This window comes from Erpetoichthys calabaricus, chromosome 8 (genome assembly GCF_900747795.2).
Source record: "Erpetoichthys calabaricus chromosome 8, fErpCal1.3, whole genome shotgun sequence".
Lineage (NCBI taxonomy): Eukaryota > Metazoa > Chordata > Cladistia > Polypteriformes > Polypteridae > Erpetoichthys > Erpetoichthys calabaricus.
This window is the reverse complement of record NC_041401.2, coordinates 69,330,969-69,353,967: the sequence shown is the minus strand read 5'-3', so window position 1 is coordinate 69,353,967 and position 22,999 is coordinate 69,330,969. Positions and strand designations below refer to the sequence as shown.

At 38.3% G+C, this 22,999-nt stretch overlaps 1 protein-coding gene across 2 annotated transcripts in view; it reads right to left on the bottom strand.

Moving 5' to 3' along the window:
- Positions 1-22,999, bottom strand: part of sgsm2 (small G protein signaling modulator 2) — a 194,568-nt gene that overhangs the window by 160,615 nt on the left and 10,954 nt on the right. For both annotated transcript variants that reach the window (XM_028806739.2, XM_028806740.2), the window contains exon 2: positions 4,387-4,462. In XM_028806739.2, the coding sequence (XP_028662572.2) occupies positions 4,387-4,462 (76 nt within the window). The remainder of the gene's footprint in view (positions 1-4,386; positions 4,463-22,999) is intronic.

The following is a 22,999-nucleotide window of genomic DNA, read 5'->3' as shown; positions in this document are numbered from 1 at the left end:
CCTGTTAAATAAGCGAACCAGCCGCTGTGGTGCAAAGTCAGAGGCTCTGCCCCAGGCACTGACATCTGAGGTTCAATCCCCATAAGGAGATGGAAAAATGCGTACACCTGATGAGCCCTAATAAGGGCAAAACACGTGTCGTGTACTATACTCTTTATTTGGCAGCTGCTGTATCACATATCTATGATCTGCTTCTCACAACTGAGAGAATGTGGCAGATGTTTGCCTGGTAGGTAACCACCTAAATAAACAGATTGCGACCTAAGAATGAATGAATGAATATTATATATATAGATATAGATATAGATAGAGAGATAGATAGATAGATAGATAAATAGATAGACAGAGAGAGAGAGAGAGACATTTGGTTTAAAGCTAAAATTTGTAAAAGAACACATATTCTCATTCAGCATACACCCCCTGCTGGATACAGTTACTTTATCTTCTTATAAAATAATGCATGAGAAACTTTTTACTCAGGGCAAGCATGAAGTAGCAAAAACAGAAATTATGGTGCTTGGTTATGAATAGATTTTTCAGATGGAAGTTTTAAGGTAAGGCAGTTATTTAAGGTAAAGAAGACGGAGGTTTTTGGAGTAATATAGTCATAGAAAATTATGGCATGGGGAAATGTGGTGCATTTTAATTACTATGTGTAAATAATTTCATAACACTCTGTACATATCACAATAATGACCCTATAAACCTGTCTAATGAGAGTAGGACAGCCAATCTCTAAGGCAGGCATATCAAACTCACTACCATTGGTGGGCCGCTTCGACTGCCATACGTGCGTCAGCGGGCCGTACTGTAACAAATACTATTATACTATTATACAAAGTTACTGTAGTTTTCTTTCCAATACTGAAAACTTTAAAAAATGTAACACTTAAAGTTTAAAGAAAAGCAATTTATTTCCATGCAGTCTCCATACAACAGTGTAGAATTAGAGTCTTAACCTCTTAGCTAGGTCCTTATTATATTACTAGGCTCACCCGCCTTTTAAGGCAACCGACTTTTATCCTCAATTTGTGTGCGCTCCATGTGTACATCACGCATGTAAGTGTAGGGAATGAGAACATCAAAGTGCCCATTCATAACATCTCCCGAAAACCTAAGTTTCTTTATCCCCTGGAGTGCCTGTCCAAACTTGGAGCGTAGTACTCCATAATAATATACTTGAAACTCATAGGGGAACAACTCTCCCGCTGCCATTAGCTCAGAAATGGTACCATAAGTTTGAGACTTTGACATTTCAGTGAGATACTGAAGCTCATTTGTATAAGAGATTCCTGACGGCATCATTGTAAATGGCTGAAACCTTGACCAATTACTTAAAACATGTCGTACAATGTCAGCCCGAATCTGTACCGCTAAAGACGGAGTTTCATGCACTAAATGAGCTATAGATGAGAATAAGCAAGCACCATCTCCCCTGATATTTACTACGCGGTGAGGCATTTGTACTCCATCAACATTAATTATTTCCAGAGACATAATTTTGTCTATTTTTCCAGCGCATCGCACACAAAAGCAAGGGAACGATGGGAGCACCAGAACTCTGCTCACATAGCGTCGTTTCGTACCGCAAGCCGCAAGTAGTAAGTCTGTGATAAGCGGAATACTGCTACGCTTTGCACTCGCGGGACGGAAGGACAATCCCGACCGCTTTTATATAGTGTCTTGATGATTGATATTCATTATATTATATTCACTGCTTATATAGGAGCCTTACAGTGTGAGATTTATTTCTTTTGTCCCGACACTTGGCATCTCTTGTTAGTAACCAGTTCGTCAATATCAGGCTTGAAATCTTGTGCAGCTGCAACTTTTATGAGGGATGAAAGGTGCTCGACGGTAAGTCTTGAGCGATGTGGGGTTTTGGTAGCTTTCATTAACAAAAACAGTTGCTCACAAAGGTAAGTGCTGCCGAACATTGACAGCACTCTCGATGCCAACTTACGGATCTGCACATACGAGGGTGGCAGGTAAGCATACAAGCCTGGCACACCAACTTCGTTGTATTTTGCCTTCAGAATAGAATCTGACTGCACTTCAATCAATTCCATTTGGATATTCTCAGGCGCATTCTCAACGTTGTAAGAGAACAGCGCAATGCCCTGCATGTTTGTGTGAACTGAAATCACGAAAATGCTCACTGAATTCATCCATCCATCCATTTTCCAACCCGCTGAATCCGAACACAGGGTCACGGGGGTCTGCCGGAGCCAATCCCAGCCAACACAGGGCACAAGGCAGGAAACAATCCTGGGCAGGGTGCCAACCCACCGCAGGACACACACAAACACACCCACACACCAAGCACACACTAGGGCCAATTTAGAATCGCCAATCCACCTAACCTGCATGTCTGTGGAATGTGGGAGGAAACCGGAGTGCCCGGAGGAAACCCCACGCAGACACGGGGAGAACATGCAAACTCCACGCAGGGAGGACCCGGGAATCGAACCCAGGTCCCCAGATCTCCCAACTGCGAGGCAGCAGCGCTACCCACTGCGCCACCGTGCCGCCCCACTGAATTCATTGGTCAGTAATTCAAGTTGGAAAACAAATCCTCCAAAAATCAAATTTTACTTTACTAAGTTTACTTCAAAGTTTATATTGTAAAATAAGCCGATATGCAAAAAGCCACCTGACCTACAATAATTTTACAAACTCAAAATCACAAAAATATGTTAATAAACAACTCACCAACTTCTCGCGTCCACTTCAGATCTTCAGCTGTAGTCTGCACTAACTGTTCGTTACAATACTAGCACAAAATTACATGAAACTAGAGCAAAAAAACATGAAAGTATGCGGGCTATTACTACTCGTGATGGTCAGTTCTGCCCAGTGGCCAGTCTCAGCAGCCCAGTCAGTAGTGTTGCCTTAGCAGGGGCGGCTCTAGGCTCGTGGCGGCCCTGGGCAGAGAAAGAATCGGTGGCCCCTTCTCCTGGCAATGTCAATACGGTATCTTATGCACGGCAGATGGCCACATCCGTTGCAGACACTGCATAGCCGCCTCGTGCTCATGACACGCTTCTATATACGCATGTCCGTAACTTGAAAACCAAGTGGCAGCCTATGATATTCTCATTACGGCAAAACATTATAATACTACATATAGCTTACTGCTCCGACTCTAGCGACATTTGTAAATACAGCGTACTAATTAACAAGAAACAGAATGTTTTTCTGCCACATTACCGTCAGCTGTGTCGTTATTTTCTCTTTCTGTTTTATATTCAATATATATTGGCGTGGCGGCCCCTGGGATTTGGCGGCACTGTGCAGGTGCACAGTTTGCACATGCCTAAGGCCACCCCTGCTGCAGCCTAGCCCAGCCTTCAGTTGTGATGCTGCGGCTCATTAACTTTGGTCAAGGCTCATGGCTATACTAGCAAATGAAGTTTCCGGTACCATGATGCCATGGGAAAACGCACTTTTATCAGAAAGCAGAAGTAAGAAAAGTCAATAAGTAACACCGAAGATGCAGAATGATTCAATCACAAACGATAGTAATCATTTTGTACAAGTTCAGTGCTAACTAGGATCTGTCATACAGGCCGCACAGATTTCTGTTGCGGGCCGCATGTGGCCCGGGGGCCACGTGTTTGACATGCCTGCTCTAAGGTACTATATTTAGTGTGTGTGATGTCAAACATTATAATAACTAGACAAAGAGCCCGTTTTGACAACGTAAGATGAAACGGGCACGAGTTTGTGTCAGCAGTGTATGATAAGTAACGAAAAAGTTGTTTTGTAATGATTGTAGTCCGCTTTACTCATTACCGTACAGGCTTGTACTGTTAGTTGATGAATTTTCCAGGCCTATAGTATAATATTGAATGATGAATGTTCCAGTACAATATGGTATAGTAATAAGTATAAGCACCACAAACCTGATATAGGTGTATTAAATGAATGCGTAATTGAATCAGAATGTGTAACTAGGCCTCGAGCTGTAGTCGAAATCGCCTTTAAGGCCTCTAGAGCTTTAATTGAAGTCGCCTTTCTCTTTGAATTTTTGCGGCCGTAAATCCGCCTCCTGCCACGATGTTGAGGTTGGATGTCGGTCTCGTAAGGTTTTTCGGGCAGCTGCGCAGAAGGCGACTGCACATTCCGCTTCGGACGTACGCAGAAGGCGACTACACATTCGGCTTCAGATGGACATGAGTGAGGAGGCAGGCGAATTATGTATTAAGATTGAGTTTAATAAACAAATGAAAGTCAAAACATCAAATATTTTGATCAAAAAGCAAATTATGGAATTTCATGCAACCAGAACAAAGAAAACACAGTATCACTTTCTACTTTACATGGCCCTAAGCATCAATCTTATTAATCTATCAATTTAACTTTTTTGTATGACCCATCACTTACTGCATAATGCTATAATGTGACTGCTGTCTTCATGCACAAACTTCTTAGTAACAGATTCCTCCATTATCTGCTTCACCTAAAAAAAAAAAAAAAAAAAATGCATATAAAAATTATATAAATAATATACATTATATATATATAAATAATATACATTATATATATATATGTATATATATATATATATATATATATATATATATATATATATATATATATATATATATATATATATATATATATATATATATATACACACACACACACACACACACACACACACATACACAAACAATCACATATTTATTTACACATATATCAACACTGGCCAAATGTTTAGTAATGTGAAATATTAAAGGTAAGGTCTACAAAGCTGTAATGAAATAAAAACATAAAAAATCAAAATCATAGCACATTTTTAAATTGCCTGTTCAAGCAGTAACATTTTCATATACAATTTTGTCATCATAACTTAAATATGTATAAACCATTCAGGCTCCCTCTTGGTATGCTGAAAGGAACTTGCTATCCAATAGTTTGGTATATTAAAGCAAGGAAATTAACAAGTTATTCAGCCAGTTGTCCGAAAACTGCAATTAGCACTGCTACAACAAAAAATGCAAATTAAAAAAATAAAAATCACATTATACAAAAAAGTTTACTTGCGAGTACTTGCCGATAGAATTCCTTAGTTCTCATCTCTTTTCACTATCTTTTAGTACCAGATCTAATTTACAGTCTGGCTTAATTATTCCTGAGACAGGTAATTCTCCAGGACACAACACTGCAGCTACAGCAACATCCAACACTGCCAAATTTTTTCACTGATTTATATATGGCAGGTGTTGGAGACCTACTGATAATGTGTTTTTTGAGCCATTTAGAAAATGGTTAACAACTTCAAGGCATACCAAGCTGCCCCATTCAACCCTTAATAATAACATGTCAAGTAAATGTGTGTGTGATGTGCAAGTTATGGCAATCCGTCCCTTGACACAGCCTATTACTTTATATAATAATAATAATACAAAAACATTTCTTCTTATTTAAGTGAGTGAATCATCTCAAAACCTTCACTTACTACCTGTAGTGTGCTATATAGTTTAACTTCCAAAAAAGGTAGTTGTTTAGAGGTAAAAGCTTCTAAGCAGCAATCTATTGCATTATCCTTTTATGCAAAGGGTAATGCACTAGGCCTCTTGGACATTTTGCATCTATCGTGGTGCTAGCTTTTGTGACACCTTGAATTTGTGCAATTAAACCTATTAAACAAAATATGGTGTACAACAGAATGTGATATTCTTATGGATGTTAATGCCCAAGGCTTGCTATGCCCTGGCCAATCAGTCAGTCTTTAGTTTATATTATGCAGTGATTTACAAAGCAAATATGACTACAATACAGAAGGATTTCATAAACTTTTTGGTCACAACCCAATCTTGCCCTTTTTAGTGTCTTCAAAACCCATTCCTTGTTGAATGCTCAGACACATTATTATTAACAACCCAACTCTGGCAACAGTTAACCCATGGTTTAAGTAACCAATGAGAATCAAGAAATGAAAAACAAAAGAATTGCAACACTGTGCTCAAGCAGCCTTGATTGAACTGAATTTATGTTTGAATGTGCCAAAACCCCATTTTGTTCCCCATCACTGGAACAAAGAACAAAAAAAATTAGAAAAAAAATTCTAATCAAACTTTTAACTTAGTTTATAGGAAAACTTTTAAGATAAAGATTAAAACTTTCTGTAGTCATGTCAAGCTAATGTACAGATTATACCATATGCACACTACCATTTTATGCCTGTTTTCTCCTAGATTCAACAGCATCTCACTGTTTAATAAATCAGATCAATCTCTAATTATGCTCTGTTTAAGTTACCAAGCTTAAAATAACAGTAAAATGCTTTAATTCTGAATAACTTAGAAAAATATATCATTCTTCTAAGTGTTATTTTCCTCCTAGCTCAGTAATCTGTCAGTATTATTTGAAATAACAGCAATACTTGTTTTAACAGTTTTAAAAATTCGGACATGAGCATCAGTAGGCTTTGCGCCCTAGCAACCAAGTTACCTGAACTATTTGATAACCTCTCAGTAATTATTTACTGCTCTGATGCTGATCTTTCTGATCATAACATAGGTTATTATATTCGCAATTGGCGAGAATAATTCATAATTAATTGTAGAATTGAGGTATTTGAGGGTTTCTCTAAAGTGCCTCTTTTTCTTGCACAATTTGGCTCAAAAACTAATCAGCACATTGTCATCTCATAACAGGCTTAGGTTTCGAGTATTTTTCCATCTAGCCATTTTAACTCTAGACCATCCTGTAGAAACTGTGACACATACACCCACCCACCATCAAGATATCAATGTTTTCACTATCAGGGGACCCTAAAACATCGAGATCTATCAAAAAATGGATAAAGAAATTTGACGAATCTAAAGCTTTTGCTCCTCTCCAGTAGATGACAGGTAATGGTGGGGGAGGGCACAAAACAAAAAAGAAAAACAATATATATGTCTGCTGGTAAGCTGCAAACTGAGAACCTCAAAAGAGCATTATTTATAAAATCCTGAAACACTGTGGCTGGAGGATATAAAACAACACAAAAATGCTGATGTTTTTACATTCAACTCTTGACTTAATTGCACTCTACTTGATCCATTTCTAAAGCCTTCACATGAAATAAAAAACATCTACACATTTTTAGAAAATACAAATTGTACTAAACTGAATTTCAAATCAGAAATTTTGTTCAAAAGATGGTGACTGTGCTTCCTTGTTTTATTTAAACAGATTTAATAAAACAGGATTCTATTAAGTAAGACCCAAAGCAGCAAGTTACAAAATTGCTAACGCAGATTGATATATTTCCTGTTGCTCACCCAAAGACACACTGACTCAACCATAGCCCAAACTGATTTAAAATTGTGTGTTACTATACAATAGCTAATGGCTATGGCTACTGATAGTGATAGTGATTTAATCTTTGTTACCATTTATAATTGATAAATTAGGTGCAAATCCAGAGGCACCCAGGAAACAACAAAGACAACAGGTTTTTGGTACAATAAATCTGTTCATTAGATACCCGTTTTTTGTTTGTACTTAAATTGTTTTCTTCATTAGAATACATGAGTTTCTGTATATATTCTGCATGCAGAATTTGTACACAGTACACTATTTTACAATTAAAATTGTGCAGACAGATGTGTGAAACTCATTCTTTTTATGTAGGCTAATTTTAAAAAAATGTGAGAAAGTCATGTGTTATATTAAATTAATATATCATTTTAAACAACAGGTTGAGCATAATGGATTCAACTTTTAACCTGTTAAATACAGATCTACTTTCATCAGTGATCTACAGCCAATGCCAGCTGCATGACTCAACTGCAAACAACTGTACAAAGAGAGCAGGGAATTGGGGAAGAAGGGGAAGTGTCCAAATGAGGACAAAACACATCAGCAACCAGCCTTCTCTGCTCAGCATTTTTCTGGCCAATGTTCAATCACTGCTTAACAGAACAGATGCCATTAGAGCAAAACTGGCTTCATGAAGAGATATTGAACAGCTATGTTATCTGCCTCTCAGAAACATGACTAACTACAGTACTAAAACACGAGACCCCTCAGTACAGAAACACGGTTTTTCTGTGTAAGTATTGGACTGGACTGAATAGTCAGGTAAAAGCAGAGCAGATAGTGTGTGTTTTAGCAAAGCTTGGTGAAACTGATGTTAAAAATCATCTCAAAACCTGATTTCCCAATTCAGAATATTTAATGATGAGGCACAATCTGTTTTATCTTCCAAGATACTGTAGTTTTTCAGTATTTTTCTGACTGCTGTCTAAATCACTCCACAAGACAACACTAACATTGCATTAAGCGATTATTACAATACCATTACAGAATTTGAACATTTGCTCTACCACAATGAGACAAGTTGAAGATATTACATAACAATTGTGCACTAGACAAAAAGGAAAAAAAAAGGACCAAATTGAAGCCTTGAGTAAAAGTCACTCAAGTAAAAGAATAACAGAACAAATGAAAGCTGCATCATATGGCAATAGTGACCCAGGATACAAACATCAAAAAAGATGCAACAATAGTTGTTTGAGAATATATTTGTAACTGAATCAGAGGAATCTCCTAGTAAGTGTCTACAGAAAAAGTATTAGTCATAGGAATAAAGGGAGAATGAGAGACAAAAGAAAGTGCTTAGTCCAATTAAACGTGTAAGTGGAGCAGATTTTAAAAATTTTCACTATGACTAACTGCAATGAGACAAAGGACAGCCCTGCCTAAAATGGAAACAATATTATAATTGATTGATCCAGGGGACAGGGTTGGGTTGCAAGGTATAAAAGCCTTAATCAAATTTACAAAACCATACTAAAGCCCATTTTGCATTGATGTGCCATAAGAAAGGCCAGCTCACATGATCAAATGCCTCTTCTGTGTTAATCGAATGAATACCACCTGGGCTCATAAGCCATGAAACAAATTTGGGTATTCATACACTTGGTGATCTCTTTGGGGAGTCAGGTTTGTTTTCATTCTGCAATCTTTCCTCTAAATTTTCATTATGTTCCTTCACTTTTTTCTTTTACCTACAAGTCAGTTGGTCATCAAATCATGATAAATCTCTATCATTCCCATCTTATCCCATTTGTTTTTCAATTTTGTTTCAACAGCCAGCTTTCAATTAAACCTGCCTCAGTGCTGTATGCGCATCTGTGGGATGCTGGTAAAAAGTTTGTCGCCCTTTCAGTTAAGTGGGATTCAGATCTGCAGTCCTCTTCTGCCTTAAACTTGGATTCAATCTTTAAAGAAGTGAAAAACAACTCCATAAATACAAATCAAATGTTTATCCAATATAAGATTGTTCATAGGATTTAAAAAACTCCTTTAAAATAATGTTTAATAGGTTTAGCCCCCAGACCCAATTTGTAATTTAGGCTCTCTTAAAGCATTTGGCTCTTTTCTTCATATGTTTCGGTCCTGTCCACATCTTTGTGGACCCCTGTTTCCACCTGCATTTTGCTCGTTTTGGATATCTTTTCCTTGTTCTACACAGCTTTTTTTACATCTCAATTTTTCAACATGCTCCTTTTCATCCTCTAATAAGAAATTGACTTCAGTGAGTTCTTTAGCTGCTAACCTGGCATCTTGATCATATCAATGGGTAGGAGCGATAATGTTTCTAAAATAAAAAAAAAATCTCAGGAAGAACCCCACTGTTGGCCTCCCCAGCACTCAGAGTCTACGCTCTCCTGAAGTTCAGTTAAAGATATGGAGACATAAAAAAAAAATCAGGAGGGGTCTCTCCTAGAGTTTCTTGTATACTCAGATATGGGGATGGATATTTGAGGAGTAAACCGCAAGACAATGATTATATTTTTACATCATGTACATTAAAGAAACATCAACAACAAATTATAACAAATTAATAATATATTAAAGAATTATTATAAAAGTAAAGTTGAATAAAAGGTAAGTACCACCTCCGGTTAATGGAAATAGCCCAAAAGTTGAAATCTACGTTTTGTATCTAATACTTGTAAAAAAAATGTGGTTGACCTAAGTGAAAGCATACTCGAGTTATCGTGTTCACATACACACACACACACACACACACACACACACACACACACACACACACACACAGAATTCCAAAAATGGTATTTCGAACTCAGGGAGGTCTAAAACGTCAAGATTCATTAAGATCTCAAAATAGAATTTTTGGAAGATTCTAATACTACTTTCCCTATACTTTGTATAGGAGAAAGTCAGCGAGGTCTTAAAACAGAGTTTCATCAAAATCTCGACATCGAATCATTGCACGATTACAATACTTTCCCTATACTTAGTCTTCTTTTTAATTTCTCGTATACACTTTTCTATGAGGTGGAGAAGGAGAAGGTTATCAAAGTGGAAATGTAATCAATACTGGCCTGGGATTGTGATAATTCATTCTGGTTCATGCAACCCCTCAACCAAAGAGATGAAACAAATTAAAGTCTGTACAAATTTACATAAAAAAATTAAAAATGAAAAGTTATCTTAGCAAAAGGATAGGGGCTATGTCTAATAGTGATTTTTTTCATATGGCTAGAATCAATAATAACAACAACAACATTTATTTATATAGCACATTTTCATACAAATGATGCAGCTCAAAGTGCTTTACATAATGAAGAAAGAGAAAAAAGACAAACAAAAGAAGAATACTGACCAGGAACTCACTGTCAGAGAATATAGTCAAACAACCAGTGAGGTCAGGAAATAATTTACAGGATTCTTACTCTCCTTTAAAGTATCAACAGTGCTCGACTGCAAATCATTAGACTACAGACTATATCTAAGTAGAATGAGATCTCCATTTTTTTAGAGCAAGGGAAGGAAATCTTGCAACTTGATCATTTTTGTTATTTCAACAGTGGACATTAGCAACAAGGAAGCAAGTGTGATACCTAAAATAAAGCCACATCAAAGTGATGACAATGGAGAATGTTCACATGTGCTTGTGCTGCCTACTCAAATATAAGGCCCTGATGTTGCATGAAGCAATATTAGCTTAGACACAGTGAGTGTGAGAAAGAGATACACAGGAGAGAGTGTGAAACATGAAATGGAGAAAAACTTGTTTCCTGATCCTTTTCAGTCTCAACCATTTCAGTTTGCATGTTGATAAAGTTGGTCAGCACAGTTGTATTCAGTGTAGTGGTATGTTAGGAACCATTCAGCCCTTGCAGTGAGATAAACTAAGAACAAGATTGGTCTCAGCAATTGTTAAGGAATTCTGAGGTTCAGCTCTGTCAGCAGTGGAAAACTGGGAACAAGATTCCAGCAGCATGCAGCCTTCCACAGTTAAGGTACTCAGTGGTTTAGTGTTAAATCATTCCAGAGTGGAAAACTGAGAACAGATCTTAGCAACTTCCAGTCTGCCTTTGTTCATGGCATGACAATTTTGAAATAGCAGGGGAAGGCAAACTTTGAACGGAACTATATGAAGCAGCACAACTAGTGAGAGAATGGGGAGTGCAAAGTGGAGTGTATAACTATGGAAATGATTGACTAGGCCCTTTTAGGTAGGCCAAATGAGGAGAAATTAGGGTCTAGTCAAGTGACAAAAGTGATTAAGCTACTCTAGCTTCCCCTACCTTTACGAGCAGACAGGACTACAGAGTAGAACATTATGGGAGGTGATAGCATGTTTAGGTAAGATTGAGGAATACGACTTTCAAAAAGAATTCATAGTGCAAGATGTGGTCAGAAAACCATTTGTAGAAAGGAAGTCAGGGAATAGACTCTCCAGAAGGTAGATGTGGTTTGGTCTGATAAGAGCAAGTGTAACTGAGAAAAATATTGATGGTAAGTCCACTGAAGAGACAACAGAATAACCTGACTGAGAAATTACAAACTAGGGCAGGAGGGCTAACAGCATTCTTTTAATTCTCCAGTATGGCCAATAAAGAAGCCAGGTGGCTCTTGGTGAATGACAGAGGATTACAGAACTTTGAACAGCAAAACAATTTATGTGCAATTGCATTGTAGCCAGGAACCTTGGTAGAAGGAATTTATATATTTCACTTTATTGATAACATAATCTTGCCAGAAGATAACCTTAAAATAGTAAGTGAGAAATTGCAGAAGCTAACTTCTTACATGAGACATGGAGGCTGGGCTATGAATGGAAAAAAGCTACAAGCGCAAGTGAGAGAGGTAAAGTTTTTAGAAGCATGATGGGTTGGCAAAGAAAAGCACATAACTGAGAAAGTGACCAACAGCATTTTGAAACTTTCTGTTCCGACCAGTAAAAAAGATACACAGTCCTTTGTAGAATTGTTGGGCTGCTACAGGAATTTCATTACTCACATGGGCCAATTTTGAGATCTGTGTAATCTGAAAGCTGACTTTGAGTGGGGTGAAACACAAGAGGTGGCTTTTAAGAAAGTAAGGGGAGCTATTAGGGAAAATAAAGGGTTTGGAACAATAACTCCCAGAGATCTAATCAAGGTTGAGGTACAAGAAACATATAATGTAGAACATTTGAAATTCCTGCGTGCAGTGCTGCACGCTAAATATGCACAAGAAGCAACATACATAGGCTGATGCTGCTGAGGCAAGGCATACCCAAGCCAAGATAACCCTCAGCTGGGCTGTATTAGCTTGTGTTTTCTTTATGCAAGAAATAATCTTCATGCTATTATATAAATCCTGAGCATCCACAGTTTTTGCACATCTGCAGGAGGTCCTGGAACCATATACCTGCAGATAAGATGGGCCGACCTGCAAACCAAGGATTCCTGCTGGCAACAAAAGGCTTTGAAACTCAGTACTGAAGTGTAGGAACAACCGCTGCAGAACAAATGTGTTCCTGAAGGGGGCCAGTGTTTTGAGTCAATGACAGTAGTGCTTACATCTTCTGAAGGTAAGATTGACACCTACTATCCAGCAAAGGTCCTATCTGGATAAACCAAATAGGGCAACTTTGTGCATATAATTGTGTGGCAGATGTGGCTGTTTGTATGAGGACTCGATCTCTGGCCATTCTTTTAAGGGAAAAATTGCTGAACTGTTGAAGTTTTTGAAGGAATTGTATTACAGCTACCAACGGCACCACTGAATGGTCTGATCATAGACACGTGGGCCAAGGTTTTTAAATAATGTAGCAGTTAAGACTATTAAGTGGACAAAGTAAAATGATGAAATACTTAATATGACTTATTTGTCAAATAGGGTGACATGTAGGGGGGTGAAAAATTAGTGTCTTTTGATGTGTGGAAAACAAGACTCATAATATTTAATTTGTGTGATGTGTAAATATACAGGTAGGAATATAGGATTTTTAGATAAGATTAGGTTTTTAAGTAATAAAACTGAACAAGAGTATATTGTAGGTACTTAAATAAAAGTTTATCAGGAAAGTGCCTTTTTTGGAAAGTAAGCACATGATGGTCTCATCTCTACGGTATATATAATACGTTATGGTGGCTGTTCGTTTGTCTGTCCAGGATTTTAAATCACCTGTAGATCGCAAATCGTTTGACCTATTGACCTGAAATTTGGTACACATATACTACGTGACATCTATTGTCCGCTTTCAGGGTGATGATTGACCAGAAAGGTCAAAGGTCAACCCAGGAAGGTGAAAGTCAAAAATCAGATTACCAAATTTCAGGCTATAGGTTCACATATACTACGCTGAAACTCTGCACTACAGCTTTATATTAAAAGCAAAGAGTTTTGGAATTATTACTCTTTTAATTTTTATTTTATTTTATTGTAGAATCAACTCTCAGCAGCAAGCAGCAGGGCGGCCATGTGGCGCATGAGTACGGGTGGCGTTCTCATCCCAACCACCTTCGTCATCATATCCCCTACCTCTTCATATCTTATATTATTCTTGAGGCAGATTGAAGACTTAAGTGCCAGCTTAAATGAAAAATTAAAGAAAACGTACTAAGTAATTGCAACACAAAAACTGACTTAAATCAGTTTTAACGCGAAAAGATGCAGACAAACAAAGAGAAGAAGCAGGCTGCTAGAGTGGAGAAAAGAGAAGCTGCTTAGGAAGCAGCAAACTCATCAACCTCTGAGCGAACAAATGCTTAACGTACAGAGAAAGAGTATGAAAACTATGAATGCTCAAGTCAAGTATATTCACTGCACTTTATTGTGCAGTGTGCCATTACTGGTAGGATAATAGAGAGAGGACACTGGGATGCATGCAAAAAAGATTGAAGAATACTGAAAGGATCCCAATGAAAAAGTAAATTCTAAAAACTGTTGTAACTATTAGATTGTATAAGTTTAAGCTTATATAAAGTAACCAGGGCATATACTGTATGCTTGTAAGAAGGCATGAAATAGGTGCTTGGGATCTTGTTATCATGTTATCATATTTGGCTAAAAACTAGCTTCACTGACAAGTAGCAAATCCATTCAAAATTATCAGTTGTTCATTTACAGATGATGCAACTACTGCTATCATCCACCAAGGCACTCTATAAAGGAAATAATTTGAAAAATATAGTCAGTCATAGGCATCACAACTGGCATGGAGTGACATTACAAGAGGAGAATAGAGAATAAGAATTATGCTTGACCTAAGAAGACCAGACTGTAGCACTAAAAAGCCAATTAACCACCTCACATGAAGCTTGTTATGTGACTAATTTGAATAATTCAGGTTGTAGGTTTCATCCATTATTTCAGCTAACATTTGATATGCTTCATTTCACTGTTGATCAACATAAGTTAAGACTGAAATAAATTTTAAGCATTATGTCATTGAAATTACCTTGTTGTTTACTGGCAATAGAAACTACCACAGGGTTGGAGATTTTTGTGAACGAGGGACTGAAATATTCAGCTCCTGTAGAATCTAAAGCCAGGTCATGAGCGTTATAATGTACAGTATTATAACAAGCTGTGCCCATTCAGGTGAAATCCTTTCAGTGGTAGCAAACTGGGAGCAGATGGCTGTCTGTGACTCCAGTAGGAGCAGGTTCCTGGCCTTTGTTAGGGTATTCAGTGTAAAATCCTTCTAAGGCATCCAATCACTGTTAGAAATGATTCAGCCCCTGATGTAGAGAAAATTGAGTATGTTTGGTCTCTGCTATTGTAAAAGTACTAAGCGGTTCTTCCCTAGCAGTGGTGGAAAACTGAGAACAAAACTCCAGCAGCATTGATTTTGGAGATAAATGTTGCAGGGTATACACGTAAGACAAGGTTAGTAAACGATAGATAGATAGATAGATAGATAGATAGATAGATAGATAGATAGATAGATAGATAGATAGATAGATAGATAGATAGATAGATAGATAGATAGATAGATAGATAGATAGATAGATAGATAGATAGATAGATAACTTTATTAATCCCAAGGGGAAATTCACAAATCCTAAGGGGAAATTCACAAATTCATATATATCAAATTCATATTTAGACATGTCCTGGGTTTACAAGTCCACTAATAAAAATAACATTACGAGGTGAAGGTGCCTTTTCATGGACTCTTTTACGATGAAATACACACACACAAGGTACTACGGGCAACATCAACATAAGGAAAGCAGCTGGTTCTGAAGATGTGCAAGGATATGTGCTACAAGTCTACACTGACCAACTAGCAGAGGTATTTATACATATATTCAACTTTTCTTTCTCCTTATGTATATGCCCTTTATTCCTGAAATCAACAACTACCATGCCTGTTCCAAAAAAAAAAAAAAAAAATTACGATAATCTGTCTCAACGACTATCGACCAGTCACTCTCACCCCTGTTATCACCAAGTGTTTTAAATTACTAGGCACATTAAAACATTTGGTATTGGTCTAGATCAGCTGGGACAGTTTGCCTACTAGGCAAACAGATCAACTGAGGACACCATTAGTGTGGTTCTGCATGCTGCCCTCTCACACATTGAAAAGTCCAACGCCTTCATTAGGATGCTCTTTGTTGACTACAGCTCACCATCATACCTAGTCAGCTGACCAACAAACTCCATGCGCTAGGACCAACTCCCTCCATATGCAACTGCTTACTGGATTTTCTCACTAACCACCCCCAGTCTGTCAGGTTGGACAAGTACCCATCCTCCATCCACAACCTAAGCACTGGTGTGCCACAGGGCTATGTGCTAAGCCCCCTCCTCTATGTAATTTTAACCCATTATTGTCAACACATCCATTAATTAAACATTATTGTTAAATTTGAGGATGATGCAACTGTCATTGGGCTCATATCAAATAAGAATGAAGCTGCATATAAGAGGAGGTTCAGAATCTGACAGAGTGGTGTGACACCAACAGCTTGGTCTTAAATACCAAGTTGTTGTGTAATTTAGGACCACTAAAAAGACAACTTACATTACAATAACTATTAAAGCGGAGGCTATTAGGAGAGTCTCCAGCTTTAAATTTCTAGGAGTCACCATCACAGAGGACCTCTCCTGGGCTTACTATACTTCAGTGGTAGTAGGCAAAGCACAACAATGCCTCCCACAGAAGCTGTTTAACAGATGCACCATAGAGAGTATTTTGACTTAACTGCATGAGGGCTTGATACAACAGCTGCACCAAAGCTGCCAAACAAGCCCTGCAGTGGGTCATAAAAACAATGCAAGACATTATTGGCATTCAACTGCCATCACTTGAGCATCTACACAAGACTTGCTGTGTAAGAAGGGCTAAAAACATCATCAAGGACATCACTCATCCTGGACATAACTTGTGTAAGCACCTCCCACCATGCAGGTGCTTCAGATTAATTTGTACATGTACAAATAGACAAAATAATAGATTCTTCCCAACTGCAATAAACTAATTGACCTCTGATATCTTCTCAGTCTGAGATAATTTTTCATTGAACATGCACAATACGCTATGTAGGTAATATGTAATATACTGTTTACTAATATGAGCAATAATAATCCATCCTGCTGTAATAATCCATCCTGCTGTACATTATGTATTGTGCAATAATAATCTATCCTAGTTACTTGAACATTTAACAGTGAATATAGCATATTGCTAATATTTTGAGCATATTTTGTATGATTACTCTGTTTTTATTTCTTATTTGTAATTATTTATTGTATTGTTATCTATTTGAACTATTTGCCTTTTGGAATTTAAATGCACATTGGAGTTGTCACAAAAGTAATTTTGTTCTTTTATACGATGATAATAAAGTGCTTGGACTTGAACTTGTCAAGCACATTATTGTTTTATGGGATTCATGGGAGGAGAGAAGGGATAAAAGCACATTCTTTACGTCCCTTTCTAATTTTATTCTTAGAGTAAATTAAAAGGAGGCAGAAAGAGATCCATGCTGCCATTACTGCTCCACCTCCAGCTTCACTCATTTTGACTCAGCAAGATAAAAGCACCACAGTGCCCAAAACTGGATGTCATTTGTTTTACCACCTTGCAAGTGGACGCAACTAAGCCAACTGAAACTAACCTTTATTTTCTGATTTGTTTCCAACTTTTGCCTTTGGAAATTAAATGTGAGATTCCCTGGGTATGACCTGAACACTCTGCAGTGTTACCGGAGATACTGACCCATTATATGTGTAATTTTGAGGATGCCAGTGATGAAATGAACAGAAATACAATTCTATTCAACTGGCACCAGTACGGCTCCGGTCAAAATGTGAAAGTGGCCAAAGCTCTCAAAGAACTTCAAGCATACTTGTGGTTGATGCAATTGCTTCAGACTATCCTGACCAAGCCTTACCAGATACACTCAGCTATTCTGTACAGTAAATAACAAGACAATAGAGGAACTGATCAATCTATTTGAACAACACTCATAAACCTTGGCAGCAGAAGGTGAGGAATTCAAGTATGAAAAAGCTTACTTTCCTCATTCTACCACAATGAGAATCTGACATGGTCTGGAAAAAAGGGAAACTTCACCCCTGCTGCTTTGCTACAAGTGTGGAGACCTCAGCCACATGATCTTGAACTGTCCATGCTGGGACGACCAAATGTATCACACTTGGGCCCAAGGAAAACAATACTGTTTTGTGATTATATCTGTTTCCCTATTTAAGCCCTGATATTAGTCAGTGGTGGTAAATTGACACTCACTGAAGTGTTTAGTGGACTCTGTGAATAACAAATACAGTGGTGTGAAAAACTATTTGCCCCCTTCCTGATTTCTTATTCTTTTGCATGTTTGTCACACAAAATGTTTCTGATCATCAAACACATTTAACCATTAGTCAAATATAACACAAGTAAACACAAAATGCAGTTTGTAAATGGTGGTTTTTATTATTTAGGGAGAAAAAAAAATCCAAACCTACATGGCCCTGTGTGAAAAAGTAATTGCCCCCTGAACCTAATAACTGGTTGGGCCACCCTTAGCAGCAATAACTGCAATCAAGCGTTTGCGATAACTTGCAATGAGTCTTTTACAGCGCTCTGGAGGAATTTTGGCCCACTCATCTTTGCAAAATTGTTGTAATTCAGCTTTATTTGAGGGTTTTCTAGCATGAACCGCCTTTTTAAGGTCATGCCATAGCATCTCAATTGGATTCAGGTCAGGACTTTGACTAGGCCACTCCAAAGTCTTCATTTTGTTTTTCTTCAGCCATTCAGAGGTGGATTTGCTGGTGTGTTTTGGGTCATTGTCCTGTTGCAGCACCCAAGATCGCTTCAAGCTTGAGTTGACGAACAGATGGCCGGACATTCTCCTTCAGGATTTTTTGGTAGACAGTAGAATTCATGGTTCCATCTATCACAGCAAGCCTTCCAGGTCCTGAAGCAGCAAAACAACCCCAGACCATCACACTACCACCACCATATTTTACTGTTGGTATGATGTTCTTTTTCTGAAATGCTGTGTTCCTTTTACGCCAGATGTAACGGGACATTTGCCTTCCAAAAAGTTCAACTTTTGACTCATCAGTCCACAAGGTATTTTCCCAAAAGTCTTGGCAATCATTGAGATGTTTCTTAGCAAAATTGAGACGAGCCCTAATGTTCTTTTTGCTTAACAGTGGTTTGCGTCTTGGAAATCTGCCATGCAGGCCGTTTTTGCCCAGTCTCTTTCTTATGGTGGAGTCGTGAACACTGACCTTAATTGAGGCAAGTGAGGCCTGCAGTTCTTTAGACGTTGTCCTGGGGTCTTTTGTGACCTCTCGGATGAGTCGTCTCTGCGCTCTTGGGGTAATTTTGGTCGGCCGGCCACTCCTGGGATGGTTCACCACTGTTCCATGTTTTTGCCATTTGTGGATAATGGCTCTCACTGTGGTTCGCTGGAGTCCCAAAGCTTTAGAATGGCTTTATAACCTTTACCAGACTGATAGATCTCAATTACTTCTGTTCTCATTTGTTCCTGAATTTCTTTGGATCTTGGCATGATGTCTAGCTTTTGAGGTGCTTTTGGTCTACTTCTCTGTGTCAGGCAGCTCCTATTTAAGTGATTTCTTGATTGAAACAGGTGTGGCAGTAATCAGGCCTGGGGGTGGCTACGGAAATTGAACTCAGGTGTGATACACCACAGTTAGGTTATTTTTTAACAAGGGGGCAAATACTTTTTCACACAGGGCCATGTAGGTTTGGATTTTTTTTCTCCCTAAATAATAAAAACCATCATTTAAAAACTGCATTTTGTGTTTACTTGTGTTATATTTGACTAATGGTTAAATGTGTTTGATGATCAGAAACATTTTGTGTGACAAACATGCAAAAGAATAAGAAATCAGGAAGGGGGCAAATAGTTTTTCACACCACTGTATATGGCTGCTGTCAGTTATATTTTACTGAACAATTTGCAAGTGAACAGAGCTAACTTAACTGTATCCATGGAGAGAGCCACTTCTCCTTGGTTGCTACACATATCTTGGCCTTTCAGGGCTTACTGTGGTAAGATATCTGCTCCAACTAATCTTCCTGTAAATCACACAAGCTCCAAATTACATGTTGCATGACAGGCCAGGAACACTTAAGTACAACAATATCACTACAGCAACTTCTGATACCACAGCAGAGTGTGCAGGAGTAGTTGCAGACTACACAAACCAGAAAGATATAGATGCTGCTCCTACAGCTGAGAATAAAAAAATTACTTTTTTTTTGTAAAGGAAACAATAGAAGGATGAATCATTACAGCTCAACAAAAATGCTGTTACAGTATACAGTAGGACTCCTTGAACCTTTGAGGGCATAAATACACCTTAGTATTGGTGGACAATGCTATGTAGTATCTTAAAGCCACCTCACTTCATATGGCCAGCTCAAAGACCATAACCCAGGAATTTGTAGGAGTGTTTGTGCAGGTTGGCATCCTGAAAGAGATCTTTAGGGAGAAAGGATGCCATACATGTCAGAAAGCTTCAAACAACTGCCAAGCTTTTGCAATTTAAACATCTGTTTAGCACAGACAGCGTGATGGACTTTTTAAAAACACTGACCCTTAAACAGATGTAAAAAAAAGTTGTTCACGCAGATAGCAAGGTTCAAGATAAACTGCTCCCTCTCATCCTCTTTGTCTATTGGGCCATGGTATTTACCCTCTTGTACTACTGCTGCAGTGTAGACAAAGGTCCTTGTTTTTTGGTTTGCTGCTACTGCTACAGTGCCTATATTTTCTAAAACATAATACAAAATTAAGAAGCCTGTGTGTTATTATTAAATAAAAGTTACTTTTACTAGCACAAGAATTTTTTTAAATCATTCAATCATAGCATGAAATGAGCTGGCTTTTTTTCGGGGTATAAATAATCATTAACTATCCAAATACAGACTCTGTTTAACTGCAGATTTTTTTTTGATAATAAAAGCTGCATATTTGGTTTAAGTATTACTTTTTGAATTAAACAGAATTAATCACTGCATTACTTATTATAGAAGCTACTTTGTTATCCCCCGGATTCAGCAGTCTATTGATTGTTTCCATCAGAGATAGCCACATTTAACGATAGTGGAAATGCAAATATGTTTTCTCTCCACACAGAGCAGTCAAGTCAAGAGAAAAGGCAAAATAATTGGGTGGGTCAATGGCTGCAGTCAGGTAATCTGCATGAGGAACCCCCAGCAATTACATCTGTGCCGCTTTAAAACCTGAGCAGAGTGGCGGCAGTTAAGTTGACTTACTACACCTTTTGTACAACTGTTGTGTTTTTGGTATCATGCTAAAACACTAAATTGGACACAGTGAGGCATGTCACTTTCTTTTGGATCATTGCAAGCAGCCTGTTCCCATTTTAACAATATGATATTAACTGCAATGTGTTGTGCTGAGTAGATTAATGCGACCAGACACTGGAGCCACATTTTAATGGCTGGTGTAAACGTGCTTTGGCTCAATTATATACGGATACAACCTATGAAATGAACATTAAATGTGGTATTACAAGTTATTGCATACTGTAAGTAACAGATTTTGGATACTGATGAAGTGGTCAGCTTTAAAAAGACAAGTTTGACAGAAATGCTGTAATTAATTTTTAGTTATTGGAGTATTTTGCTGAAATTGTATAGTTTTCAGTCATCTTGAAGCCCTCGAGGAAATTTATGGAGGCCCCCTACTAGGCCATAGCCCCCTGGTTGAGAACCACAGTTTTACGGGATGTGCAATTAGAGGATGTTGCGGGAGAGAAGAGAGAAAGATAGTCTCTACCTTTCAACGTTTATTCTTAAACTGGAAAAGGAAATGCAGGCAGAAGGAGATCCATTGAGCCACTTCCATTCTGCTTCTATCTCCGGTACTTAATGGTAAAGCAATATAAAAGGATGACATAGACTGGCTATCATTTGTTAGACCACTCAGATCAGGGGTGTCCAACTACAATCCTGGAGGGCTACTTTGGACGCTGGTTTTTCTCCCTGCCAATTTCTTCATCAGTGGCCAAATTCTGCCATTAATTGGCCAATTTTCTTTTCATTTTCATTGCCATGTTATTTAAGACTTAGTCTACTGAATTGATTTTTTTTTTTCCTAAAATGGCAGCCAAAAAAATGTGAGATGTGAAATAAGTCAGCACATGACAAGCTACAGTGCATCCAGAAAGTATTCACAGCGCATCACTTTTTCCACATTTTGTTATGTTACAGCCTTATTCCAAAATGAATTAAATTCATTTTTTTCCTCAGAATTCTACACACAACACCCCATAATGATAACGTGAAAAAAGTTTACTTGAGGTTTTTGCAAATTTATTAAAAATAAAAAAATTGAGAAAGCACATGTACATAAGTATTCATAGCCTTTGCCGTGAAGCTCGAAATTGAGCTCAGGTGCATCCTGTTTCCCCTGATCATCCTTGAGATGTTTCTGCAGCTTAATTGGAGTCCACCTGTGGTAAATTCAGTTGACTGGACATGATTTGGAAAGGCACACACCTGTCTATATAAGGTCCCACAGTTGACAGTTCATGTCAGAGCACAAACCAAGCATGAAGTCAAAGGAACTGTCTGTAGACCTCCGAGACAGGAATGTCTCAAGGCAGATATCTGGGGAAGGTTACAGAAAAATTTCTGCTGCTTTGAAGGTCCCAATGAGCACAGTGGCCTCCATCATCCGTAAGTGGAAGAAGTTTGAAACCACTAGGACTCTTCCTACAGCTGGCCGGCCATCTAAACTGAGCGATCGAGGGAGAAGGGCCTTAGTCAGGGAGGTGACCAAGAACCAGATGGTCACTCTGTCAGAGCTCCAGAGGTCCTCTGTGTAGAGAGGAGAACCTTACAGAAGGACAACCATCTCTGCAGCAATCCACCAATCAGGCCTGTATGGTAGAGTGGCCAGATAGAAGCCACTCCTTAGTAAAAGGCACATGGCAGCCCACCTGGAGTTTGCCAAAAGGCACCTGAAGGACTCTCAGACCATGAGAAAGAAAATTCTCCGGTCTGATGAGACAAAGATTGAACTCTTTGGTGTGAATGCCAGGCGTCACGTTTGGAGGAAACCTGGCACCATCCCTACAGTGAAGCATGGTGGTGGAAGCATCATGCTGTGGGGATGTTTTTCAGCAGCAGGAACTGGGAGACTAGTCAGGATAAAGGGAAAGATGACTGCAGCAATGTACAGAGACATCCTGGATGAAAACCTTCTCCAGAGCGCTCTTGACCTCAGAC